The sequence below is a fragment of the Halichoeres trimaculatus genome, unplaced genomic scaffold (genome assembly GCF_033239565.1).
Source record: "Halichoeres trimaculatus isolate MK-OKI-2021-1 unplaced genomic scaffold, fHalTri1.1 fHalTri1_scaffold_9, whole genome shotgun sequence".
NCBI lineage: Eukaryota > Metazoa > Chordata > Actinopteri > Labriformes > Labridae > Halichoeres > Halichoeres trimaculatus.
The window spans coordinates 4878632-4903510 of NW_027437188.1; the positions used below are offsets into that span (position 1 = coordinate 4878632).

At 39.6% G+C, this 24879-nt stretch overlaps 1 protein-coding gene across 1 annotated transcript; it reads right to left on the reverse strand.

Moving 5' to 3' along the window:
- Positions 1 to 13166: 13166 nt before the first annotated feature.
- Positions 13167 to 24118, reverse strand: barx2 (BARX homeobox 2). Its single transcript, XM_074679994.1, has 4 exons — positions 23753 to 24118; positions 18522 to 18825; positions 15798 to 15882; positions 13167 to 14003 (listed from the first exon to the last, which is right to left on the reverse strand). The coding sequence occupies exons 1-4, from the start codon at positions 23937 to 23939 to the stop codon at positions 13716 to 13718; spliced, it is 864 nt and encodes a 287-aa protein (XP_074536095.1). The 5' UTR covers positions 23940 to 24118; the 3' UTR covers positions 13167 to 13715.
- Positions 24119 to 24879: the final 761 nt, after the last annotated feature.

Genomic DNA, 24879 nt, shown 5'->3' on the forward strand with positions numbered 1-24879 from the left:
CAATTATCTACATATATTATCTATATACCATGGATAAGAGGTTATTGTGCATTAGGCTTTGCAGTTGTTTGCATTGACTTTAGCGCCTCCTGTGGGCAGAGTGATTCAAAGCCAGTTTTATAAGTAGTTTAAACTTCTCCCAGGAGCTTTAAAAATGACCAATGAACAGGGGCGTATTTAGTCATTTGGGGGCCCAAGGCAAACCCAGTCAATGGGGCCCTCCATGTCCTTGAAACTCATCTTCTTCAGAGATAGACTGGCCTTCCCTGGGTCCACTGTCTCTTTCCGAGAATCAAGGCATGAGACAGTGCTAATCATGTACATGGTAACATAGCGCAACTAAACCAGTGAGTTATATATCCAAAAAAGAGATTTTGTACAATAATGTTTATCACCAACTTAAAAAGTTTGATTTTGAGAAAATTATCCTGTTTCCTGGGCTAGATAAAGTCCTTAAAATCCTAAAAGTCTTATATGTTTATCTCAGATCTCAGAGCAACATTGTTTTTATTTCTGACTTGGTTAAAAAATAAGAAAAAAATGGGGGAAAAAGTGTTTTTTACCACTTTCTTCCTGAATCAAATTTTCAGACGTGTTGTAACATAGAATAGCCCATTGAATAAGAAGGGAGGGGGAGTACCCAAAACTATCATTAAAGATTAAGCCTTTTGATGTATTTTGAAGCATGTGAAGTAAGATTTAGAAAAAAGAAATGCTTTCAATTGAAGAGAACTTCATTAATCAGATTTTAAGAGATGCTTTGGGGGCCCCTGGGAATCTTGGGGCCCCAGGCAACTGCCTGTGTTTGCCGAATTGTAGCTACGCCCCTGCCAATGAAAGGAGGTCTCCGATTGGTATTGAACAAAACAAACCAATAAATTAATAAATGAATAAATAAATTAGATAAAGGCCAAAGAACAGAGTAACGTGCCCCGAGCCAAAGCCAGAAGTCTCTCCAGGTAAAGGTCAACTTTGAGAACATGGAACAGAAAAAAAAGATAAGAAAAAAATTGCTACAATTTAAAGCCTCTTCTCCTAATCTCCTCATGAATTTTATTTTGTCGTATTGTAGACTGGCGGGACAAACATCTAAGTATCACCTGTAACGTCACCTGTTATCCAACCGAAGTGTTGAACTTTAGCACAGTAGACATTATTATGACACGTCCTCCCCACCTTAGAAAAACCGATTACAGGTAGAACACGAGTGACAATAGAAAGCTAATCCTCTTGACAATAACATGACAATTACAAAGCAATTATAAAAACATTTTAATAATGCATCACTCTTGGGAGTAGCACAGAGGCCTGGACTTGTGTATAGCAACAAGAAGGATCTTAACTCTGAGTTTCACCCATGTCTTGGACAGTTTACACAGCCGGGGTGTGTCCATTCCTTGTGCCCAGTGCATGCTGGGATTGGCCTTTGTATTCAATACTGGATTAAGTGGATTGCAGAGAAAATTCATTTTTAAAAAAGGTTCAAGCGAGCGGAGAGAAAAGAATGGATGCTAAATGAACAGTGGATCAGAGCAAGCGTCAGTACTTCTGCTCTGTAAACTCAACCTGTGCAAACTGAGCAGCATCAGTAAACGTCCTCAATGCAGTGATTAGGTCCAGATCAGCAAACACACATGATAATAGCAGCACTGTTCTGCATTGTCAAAGAATGCTTTTCAATGACTGGCCTCTCCTTTTGACACATGCTGACAAAGTGATAAAGTGTGTCTGTCTGTTTGTCAGTTAACGCACGCACGCACACACACACACGTTTTGAGGCATTAAACTCGCTAACATATCTGCTTTCCATCTGCCATGCCCTCGTGTTTCATCACCTTTAAGTGCTTATGAAATGATCTATATTCACTGATGGCTCTGAGCCTTTTCCTTTTGCTTCACCAACCAGCAATGTTGTTTGTGCAGCTTCTCCTCGGGGCAAACAGAGCTCACCTTGTCAGGGCCGAGGACAGAGATACCAGCTTTGCATCCTGACTCACCCCATCTATCACTTCCCTAGTTTAACATTTCATTTTTCCACCGTATCTTAATTTTCCAACTTGTGAAATTGTGTTTTTTTTCTTATTCATGCATGTGTCTATGTGTGCGTGTGGTGGACTATATGTGTTTCAGCATGTGTGTGTGTGTGTGCATACACCCTGAGTGCATGGCAGGTTGCCAAAGGAAAGCAGATAACATCTTGAAGGAAACATTACAGTATTGCATACTCAATTCAAATTACTCAAATGTTTATAGCAACCAGCGCCACAACAGGTGGAGAGGGCTGAACCTTTGGCATGCTGGCAGGTCTCGCTCTTCATGGAGCTGTGGTTTCTGCCTTATGACAGCAAGTCAAGAGGAACTGACTCACTCGAGTATGTCTCTATAAAGACAGTTTTGTCTGCGGCAGAGAAATGATCGAAAGTGCAGGTTAAACGCGCCAAAATGCATGCTCTCAAGTGTAATTTGCAAACAGCAGCTGTTACGATTTGATCCAGCGGGCATCTTTTTTTTTTTTTTTTTTTTTTTTTTTCGGAAACAAGCTTGTATTTATGGTTGAGACCTTGTAAAACAAATTGCAAGTTACTATTACTCCTGCCATCTCCATACTCCTCTCCTCCTGTTGAATTACTTTTCTTACGGGACTTATTAAAACTTCTAAGTGTGAGTAATTTCACTGAAATGCCCACAAAAACTAATCATGTCAAGCTGTCTATGATTTGTAATTCACACTTCTTATTTATGACAATCATGAGTAATACGCGGTATATTTTCCTTTTGAATAACCCACAGATGAGTCACGCATGCATCTGCCTCACGTGTAGCAGCTTGTATGTGCCGAGGCCACAAGCACAGCTGTTTCAGCACATCTGAAAACAGCCCTCAATTTACTGACAGAAGCACAATTATCTCAATGGCAAATAAGTAATAATTAAATTAAAGATGTTATGATAGGTATAAACAAACACTCTTGTTTATTTCATTCATAAAACCACATGTGAGATTTGGTAACAGCTTTCCAGGAGCTTGCCAGCTTTACAGCTCCACCCTCTGAGCGAAACTCCACCCCCACCCTTCCACTCCCGGAGCTGACGGCTGACCCCTGGCTGCCCCCTGACATCAGTTGAGGTAGAGAAGCGCAGAGCCCCTTCACAAGATCGCTGACATGCCCGGCTGTCAAAGCAGTTGACAGAGGAGAGGCTAAACATGTTGAGAAAGAAGAAGCTCCTCCACAGCTTGCCAATCAGCAGTACCCGTCCTCTGTTTTGTTTCTCTTTTTTTTTTCCCTGAGTGGAAATATTTGAAGAGAAGACATCGCTCACCTGAGCTCATTACCTGCCTGCTGGCCTAACACAACACTTTTTAAGTGACATTAAGTCCTTCTATACACACACACATACACACACACACACACTTCTCTCTGCAGGAAGAGGGTGCAAGTGTCCACCTGTGGAGAAAAGGAAAGTCGACTCTGTCAGCACAGGAATGAGTCTTTGTATGGATTTGTGCCAGGAAGACATTTTTATTTTGACAAGGAGGAAGTTTTCTTAGCTCGCTCTTTTTGAAGAATAAACATCAGTGAATGAAAAGCGTTGGAATATCTCCTGGAGAAGGTTAAAAAACACTCTCCAAGCGTATAAAAACACAGATGAGCACACACACATTCATTTTATTTCATTTGGGAACGGGATCTTTGAAATGAGCTTTCAGCAAATACGTAATTGCTCAGTCATTCTGACACTCAGTTGATCCCTGGTTTCACAGTCGGCACTGGTGCACTTTTTCCTTGACTGCCTGTGACATTTCTTTGGCGTTTCGAGTGGCTTCCTTTATAAACTCAAGTCTTGGTGTAAAATGAGGATTACAAGCCTTTTGGGCTTCAGTTTTTCATGGAGCCTGAATTAGGGGCATTAGGAGCTGCTCTCTAGAGCGAGCTCGGAAACCAGAGGATGTGTGGCATACGAGAGGAGAGGAAATTCAGCAAAAATATATGGATTGTAAAAAAAAATTCCATGAAAGAGCAAATAGGTTTGGCATTGTACACAGACCACACATACACTTACATGCAGCTCTGACAGGTGTGTGTCTTCTGGACTTGACTGCCACAACCTGGCCTTTTTGCTTCATCAAAACTTCATGACACAAAAGTTTGGAAAATCAACGCTACCTTATAGCGACTGATTTGCGGCCAGCTGTGAACCATCTCCCGGGCGAGCCGTCCTTTCTAACTGAAGGGTTTGATTTGTTGCTGTAAAGTACAGCACGGAGGAGTACCATAAAATTCCCTGTCTGCTATGGCAAATGAGAGTACATCTCTCAGAGGCCAGACCGGGTCACAGCAGGAAAAAAAAAAAGAAAGAAAGAAAAAAGAACAGCAGGCTTTGCTGGATTTTGTATGGATGAGTCCCATGTACTCAGCTGTGCCAGAGAATGAGTTATGACCACAGTGAGAAAATCTGACAGTACCCACCACCCACATGGTCCTTGTCTCACCAGGGATTTCTCTCTCTGGTTGCTTGTTTGCATTTGGAGTCTCTGGCTTCAAACGTTTCACAATGTTTTGATAAGTCAGGTGATTATGTTCCTTAACTTGGAACTTTCTTTGGTACTTTTATCCATCCTTTAGTTTATTAAATTTACAGCTTATCTGAGGTGAATTACAACTCAGAATACTCAAGAGATAAGATAACGACTAATTTAAAACCTCTAACTGATTGAAAATAGCCACACTCTTTCTTTTTAAGTTCTTTTTATTAGCTATTGAGCAAATATTTACAAATTAACAGGGTTATCTTTATATATATATATATATATATATATATATATATATTAAAGGTTCAACTATAACATCGGATCTGTGAAAATAGGTGAGTAATGATCTCCATAGGACTCTTTTCTAAGCTACAAATACATATCTTTTCTTTAGCTTTAGACCAGACATAAGGTCCTGTAACCACTGGAAGTGTGTGGGAAGGGAAGCCCCTTTCCATCTGAGCAAAACCCATCTACGGGCCAGAAGAAGGGCAAACGTTAGGGCAGCACTTTTGGTTTTAGGCAGTCTTCCTCTTCCATAACGCTAAAAAGGTTCAAGAGTGGATCTGGTTCTATGGTAGAGTCCAGGGTCAGTGAGAGTGTCTGAAATACAAAAGTGCCACTCTTAAACTTCCTTCTGATGACCTACAGCAGGGGTGGCCAACCTGTGGCTCACGAGCCGCATGTGACTCTTTGCCTGTCAGTGTATGGCTCTTTGAGCCATTCATAAAAAATATGTATAGTTTTAAATAGTGGTGTGCCGATCAATCTAAACTACTTACTACGGGATTGATACTTAAGTTTCAGTTTCTCTTCTCCAGTACGAATTTAAATACACTTAAAAAACACAGTAAATAGAATAGAATAGGGAATAGAATAAATCTCGCTTTGAAAATTGGAAATTTATCGATTTTTAATTTATGTCATTTTTTTTTTTTGTGTGAGAGGAAGTGTTTTTGGAAGACCCCATGTGTGATGTGGCTCTCTGTAGTGCCTCGGCCATTTTTGTGGCTCTTGGTCTCTGATTGGTTGGCCACCCCTGACCTACAGAGTCTTAGAATTATTAGAGGGTTATTTCTGTGCGGGACTCGCTTCTTTTTTCCTCCTACAGTTTTTGTATAAATCTAGATCATATCTGGAGCGTTTTTACTGTTACTGCAAAAGTTTCCTCTGGATTGTCCTTGCATGTGGAGATCAAACAAAATAAAATATCAACTAGAAAGCACTCAGAGAGTGCAGAACTCAGCCAAGCATATTGTGATTGCCACACAACACTTCAGTTAATGTTATTCTCCTTTTCAGCAGACTGTCTGCTACAATTTGGTGTTAGTTGCAGGTTTGTGAGAAAATTTGTTTTCTGACAGTGTTGAAAATAATGATGACCCAGAACATATTTCATATTCCAGAACTTAGTATCCAGAATATTGCCAAGATGTGGATAGTGTTTTTTTTTTTTTGTTGTTTTTTTGTTTTTTTTTTAATTTTACATCTGTAAGAAATTTTGGTGACCTTATCTTGTGTTGTTTTGCCAAGCAATCCAACCGTTAATGATGGAGTTATATACACATATGGTGAAAACAGCCCTATCTCACAATGATAAAGAATCCTTTAAAAAAGTCCTGGATCCAGAAGGTGATCTGGATCATCTCCAAAATGTAATCACTTCCTACTTATCCTATTTTGAACATTTCCTGAAAATTTTGTCAAGATCCATTTGTCAGTTTCTGAGTTATGTTGTTCACAGACAGACAAACAAACAGACAGACATGATAGGAATTCTAAATGTGTCCTCAGTCGTGTTAGGAAAACATCCTAACTCTGTGTTCTGATTGTATCAATGAGTTCCCATTCCACTGATCAGATATGCTCCAGATAAGTCATTGTACAACACCGTGGTCATATGGTCATTTTGCTACAGGTCGTAATCAACCCACTTACCACACCCTGCCTGCTACATCGTCCTGCATTGGCACTGGACAAGGGGAAGTCAAAGGTCCCTGAGCTGCCATTAAAGCCATGAATCATAACTTGGTGGATCTCTGACCTCAGGTTCTCTTTATTAAAAGAAAACAAAACATTTTGCCAGTAAAGAAATATCATTTACATTTAGCACTAAAACTGGCTTACACAATGGTACTCAAGAGTCTTTGCTGACGAGCTTCTTCATGGAGGTCTGGGTGTACAGAGTCAGCCTCAATTTGGACATCCCAGTAGCTCCTGGGTAAGACTCGGCTGACAGGTCTATTACCGCCCTCTCCACGGCGGATATAGACCCCGCGAGTCAGTGATCATGACTCCCATAACAAGCCCTTCAGTATCCCTGCAGCAAAAACATGCATACAGACACACACATATACACACATACTTAGTGCTTGATTTATGAGCTTGAGAGCCTGAAGGTGGGAGGCAGAGTCGTCTTCTCACAGACATGTTGACCAGTGGATGAGCTATCGAAAGAAGACAGGGAGGCGGGCAGCACTGTAATTAACACACTAAATACATTAGGCTGGAAGATCCCACAGTACATCAAACAGGGAGAGAACTGAGAAATGATTTGGCCACTTTGTACGAAAGCATGTGTCGAAGCAGATTGTGTAAGCGCTGGAAGTTATTCAAAGGAAGCTCTGATTCATTGGATAAAATAAACGTTTGTTTCACAGTCATGAAAAGGAGTTTGAGGTAGTTCTTTGAAAAACTGATGATTTTCTTTCTCCATGTGTTTCTTAAAGTATGGCTTCAAAAAGGTAGAATCAAAGATTATTTCCAGTCTTTGTATTCATCCTTTCTTGACATTGCAAAGTAAACAAACAGAACAGAGGACATTTTGGAGATGTGGTAGCCACACAAAATATGTACAAGTACATAAACCAATTTTCTTTGGTACAGAGTCCCAGGAAGAAACAAATGTCATTGATGTTTTCATGTAATTTAACTTAAGAAATAATGGAGTGGTTGTTAAAAAAGGAAAAAAAAAATATTTTATTTTCAGATGGGCGCATATGGTACGAGATTAAAAAAAGGAAAAACAGCAACAAAAGATGGTAAGGTAGTTTTTTTAGACTCTATCAACGTATCACAAAAGTATTTCAAAAATGCTGCAAAAAAAAAAGGCATTCACATCCCTAAAAATGAGGTCATATTTAGGGCAGGACACTGACTAGAAGGAAACAACCATCACAAAATAATACAGAGTCAAACAGATATTGGAGCACCACTGTGCTATTCTCCACGCAGTAGCTCCATGTGATTGCTGGCACCAAGGAATTCCACAAGAATTCACTGTGAGCAAAGAGGAAGAGTAAATCTTGAAATTGTAAGTAAAATGAAAAATTATCTCAAAACAGAACAGCTGCTTTTTAGCTCTCCCTACATTAACATTTTTCAAATTACTATCATAACAATTATCTCTTTTTTTTATTTCCTTTATTTATTTATTTTTTTATTAGTAGTATTTTCATCAGTCACTGCAATATATCCTGACAAAGCGGAAGAAAAAGGAGAAGATCAGCTTAATGGACAACACACTAAAAGTTTAAACAAGCATAGATCTGACTAATGTCATTGTCTGTGGTATAACGTAAAAAAAGCTGAAGCATCAAGTCCAGTTGTTGAAGGATACAACAAGTGTTCCACTGTTTACAACTCTAACATTGCTTGTTTAGAACTGTATATGAAGAATAAACCCTTACAGGTCTCCATTTATCTTTGAATTATAATAATCATTTATTCTTCCCTTTATTGCAAAATTATGCAAATGACGTATTACAGTAGCAAACATCATGGTGCAAAAAGTACATTGAGAATTTGTAATATAACAAATATATGAAAAAAAGAAAAAGTATGTGCAGTACTTTAACAATGTGTACTGAAGCAATATAGAGGTATGAAAAGTAACAGTGTTTATATATATATATATATATATATATATATATATATATATATATATATATATATATATATATATATATATATATATATATATATATATATATATATATATATATATTGTTCCGTCTTTAAATTGTATTTGTACTATAATCAAAAACTTTAAGACAATGGTTGATTGAAAATGGAGGGATTTTCACTGATTTAATTTGTATTTTAAAGCTTTTTTAACGCAATTAAAATAAATAACTTGACCACTGATTTCAATCACATCTTGCTCAACTGACTCTGAGCCACAGCTACAGCCAGCTTCACTTTGTACACATGCTGGCCCCAAAGGGGGTGATCCAACTGCCATTGGCTGTAATGACTGCTTCTTTCCAACCATTATGGAGCACAATGAAGAGCATTGTGAATGTTGTCAAAAGCATCCGCCTATATTGACTCAGGTAAGCCCTGCTGTTGCTCCTGCCCTCAACATTTGGAGATAACTTCCTCTGTCTTGACACAAATGAGGGTGAAACACTGAGAGCTACGCCCACTCCCCCCCTGCAAACTACCTGAGCGTACGCTAAGCTGACAGCTGAAGGTGTGCTGTGGATGTCTTAGTGGGTGGAGGGGAAGGGGCTGACTAGGGTTGACACCACTCCACTCCTGTGACCTGCAGCTGAACTTGGACCTGTGAGAAAATAACAGGTTCTCCAATTAGGCCTCCGGTGTCTCATCTCGCAACACAACAATTAGCCAAGAGGAACTCAGCAGCCTGTGGAGACATGCAGTGTTTGAATCCTCACCTCCCTGCCTGCCAGCCACTGCCTTTATTTTCACAGGGGTATTTAATAAGGAAATGTCAGCGCTCATCACCTGCAATTAAGGGAGATACACTGTGTCGGCTCTGGAGGCTTTTGTTGGGCCCATTTTGGGCAGCGACGAGGCTGAGTAGTCTGACACGCAGCAAGGCCAGTTTTTAATTATCCAAGTCGAATGTTTTCCTACGAAATGACTTTTGTTTACACTAACAGTTGCAAGCATAATTTTTATGGCTTTAAATAGGTTGTTTACAATCATAATGCCTTTAAGCAAGTGGTTGGCAGGAGTAGCTCAGTTCATAACAGTGACGTTGACAAAGAGTGACAACTCAGGTGATGAAAGCACAGCAGTGCATTGTATGAATCATTCACACACTTTCATTTTAAAATTTATACATAATTGTTTGTGTGACAGAGCTGATCATCATCATTTGTAAAACCAGGAAACATATTATGTAATGGTATCAGTATCATCTCAAAAAAGAAAAGTTCTCTTACATTTAGTTTATATTGCGGCTCACCCATTACATAGCCCTAATGTCCAAAAAGAAAGAAAGTTGTGTCTTTTTAATACAAGGGATCAGCTTATCAATAATAATAATAATAATAATAATAATAATAAATCTTTTTTTTTTTTTTTTCAAAAAATACTTTACTGTACATACATTATTGCTCTTTGTTTGTAAGCTGGGGTGGAGAAAAAAACTGCTTTATCCAGCAGGGGGCAAAATACTTTTCTTTTCAACTATCTACTAACATGATGACACATCCTTTGAATAAATCCTAATAACGTACTCACATGTGATGTGCATTTTATGGGAAAATATGACTTTTGATACAGTCTGTAGACGTCGTTATTTTCACCATTGCTTAACTATTTCACATGGTCTGGTGTAAAAAAGCCAAACGTTGCAAAAATCAGAAATATCGAGAATCTCAATTTAAATTGTTTTGGTACCCAAAAAATTGTTAAAGAATTGTATCTGGAGAAAAGCAGTTGAATTGTCCCAGCCCTTGTATTTATAATGTATCAAACAGCATTAGTTGGGCTACCTCTAGTATGAAATACTTTGTACTTAATTATCCCCAAGGGGAAATTACATTTCAGTTGAGTCAGTGATTGATTTTAAATTGCAGGTGTAGTTAAATTTACTAAAGAAATATATGATTCTTTCACTGAGAAAAACTGACTTTTCGGAATGAAACTTAAACAGCTGAAAAGAGACAGAATATTTATGGAGCTGAGAGTTGGAGAAACTCGCAGCGCATGGTGGTTGCGAAAAGTCAAACCTTAAAATCATGCAATGAGGACAAATCCTTACGCTGCCAGTCAAATTAATGATTTCATTTTAGCTGATTACATATCAACACAACATGGGGCGCACCCTTCAAGTCTGCCCAGCAGAAAGTGCTTAATGCACACAGAATACCAGCCCTAGTGCAATGCTTATATATATATATATATATATATATATATATATATATATATATATATATATATATATATATATATATATATATATATATATATATATATAGCATATTTTTAAGTGGGTCATACTCCATAACAGGGGTCTGCAACTTGCAGCTCTTTGACTCCTTTGCAGTGGCTCCATGTACCTCTGACATATTACTGAAATAACATTTTTTTATTTTTCTGAAGGTGGGTATTGATGATTAATGACATTGACACTAAATAATATCATGCATTAAGATTTTGTTGAATTAAATATGCATCACATCTTGCAATAAAGCCTGCCACCTCTACTTCACATCTTACAACATTAACATCCCACCAGCTTTCCTTTTACCTGTGGCTCATCTCAAATGTTACACCCCTGGTAGGAAAAGTAGATCAACAAAAAGACAAATCTGGAAGAAAATAGAGATTTTGATTCTGTGTCGATGGAGTCCTTAAACTGTCATTATGCTGACTTAATATACAGTCTTGATATGTGGCAAGAAATCAACTCACAACAAAAAATAATGAGTTGAGTGACATTAATGACTATATGTTATCAAATTCATGTATTCTTTTTCTTGTTTTACAATTTCACATATTAAAAAAACTTCTTGTTTGGATAATTGTTGAATATATTTTAACTCTTTATAGAATTGTACATGCTGTTTAGTCCTTTATTGTGAAGATTAGGTAGATTTTGTGACTCCAAGATGACTTAAATCTAGGTGAGATAAAGCAAAGTATCTCCTTTGATAATAAATGCTGCAGACCCCTGCTCTATAACAATGGCTGAAACATGAGTCTAAAAATATCTGAAATTAATGTCCAAAAAGTCTTTATCATTTTTTCCAAAAAGCTGTTAAAATATGTAACAGATTAATTAAGTGCATAAAAAAAGCTAATTTGATAGAAAAGGCTTGGATCGTTGAGTTTTGGAAATTCATGTTTTTTAAAGCAGATCATATTTAATCTATAAGTTGAACAGAACAAACAACATGTTCAGTCACACTTACCGAAGAGTGGGGGTTTCTCCTGTTGAATGCACACATAGCATACTCAGAGTGTTTACACAAGGTGTCAAAGCACAGTAAGCATTACTCAATGCTAACCTGCGCTGTTTGCTTTTGAAACCATCCATGTCCGGTATCGGGCACTAAAAATACACTTTAAACTATTCCTCACTTGCTCTGGGTCACGGAGGAGCCCTTAGGTGCACTATAGGCCACCTCATTAGCTGTAGAGATAAAGATGATAAATGTCACAACACGGAGTGCTTAAACGCTTTGTTCCCTCCACTGTGATTTATGGGAGACTTTGACTACAGCTAATACATCTCCCAAAGCTTCCTCGGTAATGGATCTGCCTGGAGTTCAGCCTGACAGAGCTACTGTAGACTAACTGTTTGATTTACACACACTTAGCATGACATGACACTACATCTTTGAGTTTCTTTGAGTTGCATGATAGATAGATAAGGATAGATAGATAAGGAAGGTTAAAGCAGATTGAATAGATAAGTAATTTTAATTTGTTCTTACAATTTATCTTCCTTAAGAGGAACAAATAAAAACGATAAGATATATTGGATTTGTGTTTCCTTATGCAAAAGCATGCATGAAAAACAGCAGGGATTTCTTTCAGCAACTGAGGCTTGTGTTGTGGATCAGAGTTTCATACAGGGGTAAAAAATAATACTTAGAATTTAAATGATGTATTTTTTTATTAATTAAACACACACTTGTAAATATTAAAAATGAGTGTACACAAACCTAAAAAAGCTGCAAACAAGCTTACCAAACAAATATTATTTACATCATAAAAATACTGCACTTTTCTTATGAGACAATAAAAAATAAAAATAAATCTGCATATTTCAACAAGTGTACCTCTTTAATTACATTAGCTGTAAAGGTGGGAGTGTATAAAGAAGTCAGTGACATGCAGTTGACAGTGTTATGCACACACACCGATGGGGCACTCATGCAAAGCCCGCAGGCTGGAAATGTTTTTGAGATTTTAGATGTTCAGCATTTGCTGTGCACCTTGGCACGGGCTGAGATTTATTCCCTCTGAGAATCTCTGACAGCTTAAGAGTCTTAGTGGCCTCATGGCAGAAAGCACAGTCAAACTGACTCCAAAGAAAGACAGAGAAAAAAAAAAGAAAGAAAGAAAAATCAGGGACGGCAGTAACATCGTACACAGAAACTACTTTCCTCCAATTTAAAACAGCAGTTAAAAAAATCTGTTAGATCCAAAAACCATATATTTTATACTTTATACACATTTCTACAGTATGATACAGTGTATGGCTTGGCAGAAATATTGATTTTCAGATTGGAAAGTAGAAAAATGAAGCTCTACTGACCAAATAATGAGCACATTTATGGCATAAAGCTGTGCAGAATCTAAAAAAAGGAAAGTTGTTTCATCTCCAAGAACAGAAACTGGTATAGAAAATCACTGCAAAATATATACTTGCATTTAATAGATATTTTATCAATACTTAAAAAGCTTTCCTCTGAGACAGACAAGGCACTGTAGCCACGTAGTGTTCTAGTATTTGGTAGTGTGATATAGGCCTAACACACAGATATGTAAAGACACCACAGTAAGGCATATCTTGATCATTTGGCGCGTGCATTATGTGAGGCAGCTTAGAGGATCAGTGATCTTAATGGTTGTAATGCACGAAAAGGTGATGCATGACTCGTACTGAGCTATGAAAGACCTGCCTGGATTAGACAGATTTACACTCCTTGTAGTGGGAACCTGCTCAAACAAAGGCCACATTTCACCAGCACAATCACAATCTATACATACTAGCTCTTTGTATGGTACATCTGTAAATGCACATTGATATAAAAGGCTACATCAGGTAAAGATTCAATGCCATCAATGTGTTTCCAGTCAAACTCCTAAAGCATAAGGCTTTAAACACCACACAGGCTTTTTTTTTTTTTTTTTTACAGTGATCCTGAGGCACTATTTGTTTTCAGGTTGTCGATAGTCTTTGGTTATTTTGTTCTGGCTTAGCTGGCTGTGTGAGTATCTGACTGCATCAAAACGGGCAGCTCTCGCTCAGATCTCTCCATGGCTGCTGTGGGATTGAGAGTTTCTGTACTGAGATCTTGAGGTTCAAGCTGAGCTGCCTCTTCTCCCTGGGCTAGTGCTGCTTGTTCTTCCGCCCTTCTCATCCTCTCCTCCTCCTCCATCCTCAGTCTTAGCTCCTCAGCCTCGATTTCCTCTGTGGTGGGGATGGAGTTCTTCTTGGGTCTTCCCTTGGGCTTTGTAGGGGCCTCGTGACCTCCTTTGAGCACCTGGAATAACACACAGACAGTCTTAGTGGATAAAAAACGGCGTCCGTCAAGGCAAAGCTCACTATTATAGTAATTCAGAGAAGACATATTGCTGCTGGCTGCCCCATGTACACTCATTTGTCTTTAAAGGTAGAGTCTGCAGGATTTTCCTAAAATAGTAAAATGTCAACTTTAACAGGAATAATCCAGCTCAATCATCTCCTATAGGTCTCTATATGTGTGTGTGTCAGTGTATGTGGCTGTTTTCCATACCGCCTACTACATACTGCATGTGAACGTAATATGTACTGTTGTAGGCACTGCATACTGCCTACTGCTTTTTTATATAGTATGTAGTTTGACTGTTCTGTTGTGTCTGTTTTGTAGTATACTAGTCTGGTTTTCTGTTTTGGGAAATAGAGCTACAGATTATGGATTTGATTTTGCTTTTATTATTTATACATGTACAACATAAACTTTGGATACATCTTAACATTTTAGTTATTCAGTAATTATATCACAGCAGAAGCATAAAGATTTTTCAATCTTATACCAAAAGTTATAATGTTAACTGAAAATAAATCTGGATTTTTATTTTTACAATTTAAGGAAAAACACCTATATATAATCCACATATGGTTTAAAAAGTGAATTAGTGGTTTATATGGGCTTTAATGAAATGTAGAATTAAACACCTGTTTTTCAACTGGAAGTTACAAGATTTTTTTTTTTTTTTTATTATTATTATTATTTTTTAGCATCACTTCACTTCTATCTCACAAACTGTCTAATGTTAGTGTTGTTGTATTGTAGTTGTAATGCTGACTCATTCCAGTAGATGGCAGTAATTCAACAAAACCTGCCACCCACACAGACAAACAGCATTAGCGCCGTGCATTGTGGGAAACAGTATGCCATATAAACTGGTCCGTTGCATACTGAGAAATTTTGCTGGATCAGTAGGACATCCAGGGATTTTTGGCATACTGCAGATTTTACAAGTTTTTGTATACTGAGTACTACAGACTGAATTTCGCCCAAAATAGTAGGCACTGTATCAGCCTGTGTCTGCCTCAACCCACTCCTCTGACTGTATGTCTTGGAGTGGTTACATCAGCCAATAACAGAGCACTAAGTTTGCAAGTGACTTAGCGTGTTGACAATCGTTAGTGCAAGCTAATCAGAGCAGCTACGATAGTGGACTTAACACAAAGAAAAACACAACCAAAGTGAAACAAAACAGCAAACACCTAAATCTTTTTCCTAAACTAGGGTGAAGCTTGGCTTAACTTTCACTCTCCTTCTGGAACCTGGAGAGCAGCACGGGACGAAGAGAGACACGAGTTGGTATGTGACAAATAGCCATGATTAGCTTGTGCTAACATGCCAAGTCAGGTCCATGGCTCTCAAGTCTCTCACAGGTAGAAACGCAATGCTATACATGGTTGCTGGGCTAGTGAGTGTGTTCATGTAGTCACAGTTGGAGGCAGTGGGTGTGCGCTGCTGTTGGCACTGACCCCAGGAGGAGGAGCCTAGTTTGAACATTGTGAGTACTAACAAGTAACAGACATTCCTGCAGACCCTACCTTCAAGAATTTCAGCTCTGTTTCTTTACACCAAAAATGATTACCTACCATTACCTGTTTTCTGATCAGCTCAACTTTAAACATTTGATAAGTTGTTATGCATAAACCACTCTTCACTAAAAAACACCTTACCAGGAACCACAATCTGAAATGTAGCATCGAAGTGACAACCCTCCACCATCACCACCTTTATTGTTTTGTCATGCTATTCTTTGGTACTGTCCCTTACCATTTTCTTCCACTTCATGCGCCTGTTCTGGTACCACGTCTTCACCTGGAGCTGGGTAAGGCCAAGGGACTGGGCCAGGTCTAACCTGCAAAATCACAAACAAAACATGCCTTTGTGTTAGGTGTGTAAGATTCATTCTTCAATCATGAGTAACCTGGAAAAGGAAAAAAAACGCTGTCTTAACACGCTGTAAAACATGTATCGTCACTTAAAGCCCACCGGGTAATACTGACAGCAGTTTTGGTTTTTATCTTCTGTCACTCTTGTAGCTTTGTGCCTTGGGGTAGTCACCACTACATAAAGTAACAGTAAAATGTCGTGAAAGATAATCTTCCCTCCCTTTTCTTCAAGTGTCATTTCAAAGCTGGTTTGCTGTTTTGTTGAAGTTTGAGGTAGTACACCTGCAGCTGAGGAAACCCTGTTCTTGGAAACATCCATACCCACATCAGTAACCCTATCACCCTCCTTAGAGATGTACGATTAGGCCTGTTGAGGAAAACTCTGAATGCATCCACCACATGTGTTGATCCATGACTAATCAGGCTATCGGTTTGTGTGTAACAGGAAACTACAGGAAGGGACGTGTAAAGTGAACAAGGCACTTGTGAAGGAAAGGAGCGGTTATCTGGGTTTTTAAATTACATTTCCTCTTCCTTTTTCTTCTCAAAGCCTTTACCAGTCAGATGAAGGGAATCACACACCCCACCAGTCCCTCAGTGGAAGGAACTGACTTTTATTTGATGGTGCAAGTGGAAGCCCAGACAGATGATGTGAACAGAATCTAAAAAGCAGAGCACCAACAAATCCTGGAGCTTATCGTACAAAACCCTGCACCTTGTATCAGAAGGCACGTGTGACTTTTGTGTGTGCACATATAAAGTGAAAGAAAGAAAGAAAGAAAGAAAGAAAGAAAGAAAGAAAGAAAGAAAGAAAGAAAGAAAGAAAGAAAGAAAGAAAGAAAGATTCAGTCATGCAGCACAACAACTTCAGGCGAACAGGAGTAATTGCAGAAAAGAGATACACTCCACTTATTTATGGTCATTACTTCTCAATGAAGAGAAACCACACTCAATGTGACAGAAACAGTACTTAAGTTCCTCCCTCCAGGCTACTGCGAAGCCGCCATTTTGTTCTGTTCTCACACCTTTCACAGCGGAAGCATGGGTGCAGCTGAATACCTTAAAGTAATGATAATGATTATGCCGATGACAGGATTAAATGAGCACTAATTGTTGAAATTGGAAGCTGCCTAAATTCTGTATGACATAAATAACCCAAAGTATTTTTTTTTGAAGTATTTTTAGTTTTGATTCCTCCCCCCGCCCACGTTCACAGTCTCAAAACAAAACCACAGAGGTTCCACGCCAAGAAAAGGCAGAGAAAAGTAAAGTTATCTTTGGATCACAACACGCCAAAGTGGGGAGCACGCCACACCTTTGATGTGGGGCTCAAAAAGGGGATTTTCTCTGTTGATGTTTTCCCGCCAGCTGGGTATTTAATTAATTTTCAACACAGTGTCAGAATCGGATATTTTGACAGGACACAGTATTTTGGCACAGCCGTCTTTAAGGGTGGTTGGTTTTGATCAGTGAGTCGCGATCAGCCTCGGGGCTTCGGCTTTAAGAAGAGGCACTGGCGTCTTTCCAGTGGCTCCAGGCAAGCCGAGATGTGATGTTTTTAATTATGCATCGTGGAAGTTTTCCCCATGGATGAGATGTAAATGGGATGACAAATAAATCTGGTTAATTTTATGTATGCTAATGTCTTTTCAGATTAGACTTGGTAAACAGATTTATGGCGAGGTTGGAGATATATGTGAGGGAAATGTTGCTGCTCGTGCATCTTAATGCAAGAAACCCAGCGTAATTGGTCGGTAATGAGTATTTTAACCATCTTTGAATGGATGAAAGGTTCACAGGTAGTTTGAAGTTTTACTTTGGGTGTAAAGCAAAAATTTTTTACTACATATACGGCTCAGTTTTATCCTTGGTTATGACGGAAAGGAAGCCTAGAGGCAAAATATTAAAGTAAGTGTACAATAAAACTGGAAATATAGTCTAACCTCATGTCAGGTCCTGAAAATGACCCGCAGAATGGACCTCAAGACTGAGATGTTAACACGGATTACTTCATCTCATTGTAGAAAGCTGTGTGTTCTTTTTATACACCTGCACATGTGTGAAATGATTGGCAGTAAATCAATGTAATACATTTCTGTTTGCTTGCGTTGGCTGCCGTCCCTGTTTTCTTGAGTTAGACAGTGTTTCATTGTTGGGGCCGCTTGCTGTTGGGGAGCTCAGGGTTAAAACGTTAGTCCTGTCCCGAGTAGAATTCTGAGGTAATGCTTTGGCTTCGGCAAATTCACATTACATGAGACATTCCCCACAGGATAAATCAAAAAATATGATGTTGGGTTAACCACTGCCTGGTAATTGCACTTGTGGCTTTGTGTATGTGCGTGCGTGCGTGAATTTTAATGCATGCACTTCACTCTCACAATGTGCTCTATGCCAGGTATGCGGGTTATCAAAATGTCACTGGTGAGTGGCACTTTTATGAGTCTTTTTTAACAGCTGCAATTAAAAACGGTGGCGTTAGCTACCTTTAAAACATAAGTGGTTTGCTTTCATTGTTGTAGCATTTGTCATAATAATCATTTAAGGTAGCTCAGAGTTTAGCACAGACATGATTTTTTATTGATTGCAACAGAGTCACCTAACTGACCTATCAGGTGTGGACAGGTACTTCTGCTTCTGGAACTTCTTCTCCAGGCCCATCAGCTGCAGCTCTGTGAAGATGGTGCGGCTGCGGCGTGGCTTCTTGAGGCGTGGCGTGCTGTGCTCTGTGTCTGACTCGCTGCTGATGCTGAGTGGCGTCTGGCTGGGCGAGGGCTCAGATCCTCTCGGGTGCTGCGGCGAGAGCAGCGGCAGATGTGAGGGGACCCCTCCCGGAGAGGACACTTGAGGGATGTGGGGGGGCTGCCTTGTGATCACTGAGAGGAGTGGGTAGGCACGTAGTGACGAGGAGCCTGGAAGGGAAGAGACAGTGCGTCAGATGAAAGACGGAGAGGAGCGCAATAAAGACGGGTGCAAAAAAAAAAAAAAAGAAGAGAAGAGAGGACACAACATCTTTTTGAATCATAGAGTTTTACTGAGCTCTTATGTGCCTCTCAGTCATGCTGCTTGGAGCAGTATCGACCGGCTGTAATAGCTGAGACAGGTTTATTTTTTAATTGCTCTGTGTTTGCTGTGAAAAGTGTTTTACTTTTGACCTCCTCTATGTCGAGGGCTGTGACCCCAATGACGCAGACTGTGTTTTACACTGCTACTCTGAACCTCTGCAATGAATGATTATTTTCTGGAGGTTGTTAAATACAAACTTGCTCCTCAGCAGATGCACACACACTGAGCCTGACAGCAAGGTGCACACACACATGCATGAAGAGACAGAAAGCTCCAACATAAAATCCTTGAAAAAATAACTCCTCTCCCTCTTCCTCTCTTGCAATCCCTCTCAGTTTTGCACATGAACACAGTTATACTCAACGCTCCTTTTTTTTTTTTCTCTTTACCAGTGCAGACAGAAGCAGTAAGACGCCAGAATCAATAAAGCATAACACTTGTCTGGAGCCGAGGTTGGCCGAGAGGATGCGGTGGGTCAACCAAAGTGAATACGATATCTGCCAGAAAAATCCTTACGGCTTCAAATATAAAAACCAATCCCTTAACCCAAATTTACAAGCCAACTGAGCAGAGAGCAGGCTGTAATGCTTTGGCTGATGCAGGGCAGGCTGATAAGGAGCAGCAGAAAAGGACACAGGGGGGGATTATGGGAGCAGAGGTGGGAGATACAGATGGAGATAAAAGGCTTGAGTAGAGCAGGGGAAATAAGAGGCTGTGGCACACTAACACGCACAGCACGTGTGCTGCAGGTTTTCTCCGGTAGATCTTCATCTGCAAGTGTGAATGAGACAAAAAAGCTTGATTGCTTATCAAAAAAGCTGCTGCTCAAACTGTTTTGATTTGTGGTGTTTTTCTTCATGGCGTGCATGAATGACAAACCAAATGTGAAAACAAAAGGGAGGCATGAGTTCAGATCTAAGGTGCACACAGATCCACAATAAAATGCACAATTAGATGCAAGTGGAGCGTTAAAGGGGCTTAAGTTCAAGCACAGATAGGGACTGCAACTCTGCACACACACACACACAGAGCAGACACTGCCTTGGGCTGATCATGACATCATAGTGAGGCACTGAGGTCATCACTAATCCTCCAACGTGAGATTGCTGCTATTGCAACAGGTCTAGACAAGAAGGCTTTTTTTTCTTCCTCTGGCTACATGCTCGTGCTTTCCATTTATACCTTTCCATTTTATCCGCTCGGCCCCTCTCCCTGTGAATCAGACCTGTAAATGTGTCTGATAATAATGAATTATCTGCTTTTATGCTCCAGCTTCATTCCATGATTTTTTGACACAAAGATCAAACTGGGAATTCACAGAATGGTCCGAAAATGAAGGGAAAGTGACACTTGTGTTGTGAAGAATGGAGGAGGAGGGGGTTATATTGTTTTGTCTGCTTGATAGCCAGGAAGTCTCTTGTCAACAAAAAGCTTGACGCTGTCTCCGGACAGTGCCTCAGAGGGAAAGAAAGAGACAGAGAACACACAGAGGGAAATGTCGGCCCTCGTGGTGATTTTCCCCTGACAGCGAACCCGTCTCTTTGACATGTTGTTGACAAGTGCAGTGTCCTGTCAATAGTCTACAAATAAACTGTTTGAGAAGCTGCGAGAGCGCAACTCAGCCGCGTGCAAAAGCACACTGATACTCTTGATAATCGCAGGGGGAATGTGGGGACCTGCACAAGTGCTTATGGTAACCATTACAGAGGGAAAACCCTCTAAGAATAGATCATGAGGAAACATTTGCTGCAAAATGATTGTGCAGACATCACTAGATGCACTTTTGAAGACATTTGAAATAAGCTGGCGGATTAAATTAATTGTTTTTATGGAATTTCTTCCACCATCCATGCTGTGACTATTACGTACAAACTTCCCTTTTTCCTCCAGCTCCTGCTCCTTATCAAAGCATCTACACTTCTTCCATTCTGTTTTTGTCAATGGTGTGATGATTTATTGCTGAACAGTGACAAGTAAACGTGCACGCCTTCCTTGTTCTGGGTATAGTCTGTCTCTGGACAGCAGCGCTCTTGCAGGCTTGCTCTTTTAACACAATTCAAACCCTGTCGGGAAGGGAAGGGCGACAGGCCGCGCAGCTTCTTGAGCTGTCTGCTCACATTTCTTTATTTGACAGATCGGAGCAACTTTGTGCCTGTTTTCTGAGAGGGATGGTGTCAACTGCATCCTCTTGGGATTAATCGTCATCATTATTATTTTTTTTTCCAGGGGTATGGACAAACCTCTCATTCTGACATCATGCGCCAAAGGCATTACAATGAACAAAGTGTTAACTGTTAAATCTGAAACCTGATCCTCGCAGCTCTTCCTGTGACAGCTGAAACCTGAGTGTGGCATGAAGCACTTTAAGAACTGGTTTCTGACTGATCCTTAGTCAAAATAGAAAAATCTGATGGAAGAGACTGTGAGGGGGGGTTGACGTGGAGATGACAGGCTGTCAAACATTATCCTTAACTGAAAAAGGAAAATGTTTGTGCATACTTGCCTCTGTGTGATGACATGGGTGTAATCATCCTTCTCGTGCTTGCTTTGTACTTAATGGGAGTTTTCATTGTCTGCAGCGGATTAGGTATTAAACGGGATGAAAACCCTTTTGCTCACTTGGATTTCTTCAATAAGCCTTAACCCAAGGCCCAAATCCGTACGGAGCAGCCCTCTGGCTGCACACACTCCTGCTTTTTTTTCTGTTGTTTGTGTTTTTCATCATCCTGTCAGGTGAGATTACACCACAGTTGATCTTAATCTCTCTCACCTCTTCTTGAAAACACCACTAAAAGCCCTACCCAGGGTGCTGCTGAAAGATGGGACTCTAAATGAAATATTGTAACCTTCCATTACAATCATTCCTCACTCAGGTATCACTGCCTCTGATCCTGCTGTAAATGATTGGGAATTAACACCATTATTAGCCACTTCTGATGTTAAGATGTCTTTCTTTCAGACTCATACGACTAGACTCAGAGTTTCAAGAGGGACGGGACAAAGAAGGTTGATTTTGCTGTCATAGCTGAGCGACATACCAGTGGTTAACAATCAAAACACAGCAATTAATCGGTTATAACTCCCTCAGGCAGTCTTGGTGGCATCACTGTCTTTTAGCAGCCTCCACTGGTGGAAGCAGGTTATGGCACCCTCTTTGCTTTGCAGGATGAAGAAGTCAGCTTTCACTGTTAAGGGGCCAAGCAGGGGCCAGCCGCTTCTCTTTGGCCTGGGACCTGTAAGGCTGCCAGTTTCTATATCCAGCTCAAAAAGCCATTGATGTTGGGGAATATACTGTGTCTCACACCCTGGCAGCTACAAATAAGTGGTGGGCAAAGTGTTTGGATATGCAGGGCGGGTTACTCTATCCACCAGAACAGAGGGGTGCCAGTCATAGTGCCCTCTAGCATATACCAATTTATATCAGAGGGATGAGGGAATCGCTGGCCCTATTTTTAACTACTGGCCGCTGTCATCATCAAATTGCAGTGGCTATTATTTCAGACTTTGGAGCAATTATCCTAATGGTTACTAGAGGATGCAGTAGCCTGTGAGTTGTTTGGGTTCGTCTGGAATAACAGTTGGTGGAGATTTTGTTTTATGATTGGCTGTGCTAACTTTTCTTGTTTTTACTACTTGGGTCATTTTTAGCTTCAACTCTATCTATCTATCTATCTATCTATCTATCTATCTATCTATCTATCTATCTATCTATCTATCTATCTATCTATCTATCTATCTATCTATCTATCTATCCTGTGGGGAGTGGTATAATTTGGTGTGAAGTTGAAAATCATGTGAAGGCTCTATATAAACTTTACCTTAAATTAACCTACAGCCCAACATTTAGTCAATTTGCAATACAAATTGTAATTTATTGGATGATTTGGCTAATTCACCTAGAATCAACTTCCTCTCTCTTCTTTTTTTTTTTTTTTTTTTTTTTTTTTTTTTTTTCGTGTCCAATAGCAGTGAAACTTACCAAGCAGTAATAACAGTCAGATTAAACAAGCCTGAAAAAAAGTAGCAGATAAGAAACCGCAGGCTTCCTGAATGCAACTCCTAATTTTGTACCTGCCTGACTGGCTTGTTGACTTTTATGTTAGGCAACTTATCAGTTCAGTCATTCATCAGTTTTTTATCCCAGCAAAAGCCCTGGAGCGTCACTGACATTCACTCACTCTAACTCCTGTCAATGATTTTCAGCACTTAAACCAACTGTGGAGATTTACACTGTGGAGCTCAGGGTGAGGAGGGCGACAGATGTATGAATTAACGTATTATTTCAAAGTACAGGTCGAAAAGAGGGGAACAAGCACATGAACGAACTTTTTGTGAGAAGCGTGAATGTTTGATTGTGGTAAAATTTTAAAGAATAATGCTAAAGTAAACGGACTGCTACTGATGGAAAGTTGTTAATGCAAAATAAATCACAGACTCGCATTTGAGCTACGTTGACCTGCTCATAACCTGTCAGATGTAAACTTTTTTTTTGTCCTTTTAAATACAGAGTTTTTGTTCCATGCAACATGTCTTTATTTGTGTACTCATTTTTTCTTATATTCAAATAGAAATGTTAATTATATAAACAATCAACTGTATGCCGTGCGTAAAAATGTCAAATGTGGCAAGCGAAACGCGTCTTTTCTTCTCTTAAACACCAATAAAAACAGAGTTAAGGTACAGTAAAAGAAAATAATAGTTATCTTTAAACTTCATTATCCTTATTTATTTATTTGTAATTGTGTTAAAGAAATTTAAGAGGAAATTTCTTACCCGAGCAGGAGTGGAGAGGCTTTGGTCGTACAACGAGCGATGGACACACTGAGTAAAGAGAAAGTTTCTCGAAGTAATCACAGGTCTCCTTCGATAAGATCTCGTCAATCATAAAAGTCTTGTAGCGTCGCCGTGCAGCCTTCAGCTGGCCCGGGGAGGAGAGCCTTAACTCGGCTTGACAGTGCATGATCTGTTCCTGTGCGCCGTGCGTTATCTTCACTCAACTTTTGGATGGTCGCGTAAACCTAAGGTTATGCAGGTGCAACCGTGTGGAAAACAGACTACTGCACTTCATGCGTTTAGAGGACTCATTGTTTTTCTCTCTCAAAAATGTAGCCTACTCTTTTCCTGAAGTGTCGTGGTGACGATCAGTAGCCTTCAACTTGAGCTGCGCAGAGCGCCGCAGTGCTAATAAACTGACTCCGATCTGCGCTCACACCCACAGCTATATAAACCATCCGCCAACACATCCCTCTCCCTCTCTCTCTGACACACACACACACACACACACACACACACACACACACACACACACACACACACACACACACACACACACACACACACACACACACACACACACACACACATTTACACTCAAGTACTGTATACACACTGCCTCTTTCACACATCTACCCGCGCGCTCAAAACTTTTTCCTCTTGTTTCGGAATCTGTAATTCTGATGCCTCTGGTTGGTGCGACCCGTTTAGCTGCCTCGGATTTTCTGACAGACTGAAAACATGTAACATGTAAAACTGATCTAAATCATCACAACGAGTCTGATTAAACCAGGATTCTTTATAAAAGTTCGAGATCAAATCACACAATCTTCGTTTGAGTGCCATTTATGTGCTCTTGATATACATTTTTCTAGAAATTAATCTTCTTATCCGTCCATAAAATTGGTTAGAGTTCAAAACCGTTTTATTTTGACCCTCTTTTTTTTTTTTTTTGCTTTTACATGAAACATAAAATTTAACCTGCAGGATGGTTCAACTTTTTTAGCTCACTCTATAAAAGAATATTCTATAAACCAGATTATTTATTTTTTTTTTTCCAGATTCGTTATTTTTAATCCTGCCATGGTTGTGTTCTTTTGGCACTGATATAGTTTTACATAGTTTTA

Bases quoted from the DNA above. Each gene is read 5' to 3' on its own strand.
- barx2 (XM_074679994.1), bottom strand. From the start codon at position 23,939: ATGCACTGTCAAGCCGAGTTAAGGCTCTCCTCCCCGGGCCAGCTGAAG. The intron at 15,883-18,521 runs GTCAGTTAGGTG...GTGATTTTGCAG, and splicing joins TACCTGTCCACACCTGATAG to GTTAGACCTGGCCCAGTCCC. The intron at 14,004-15,797 runs GTAAGGGACAGT...GTGTTATTCCAG, and splicing joins GCATGAAGTGGAAGAAAATG to GTGCTCAAAGGAGGTCACGA.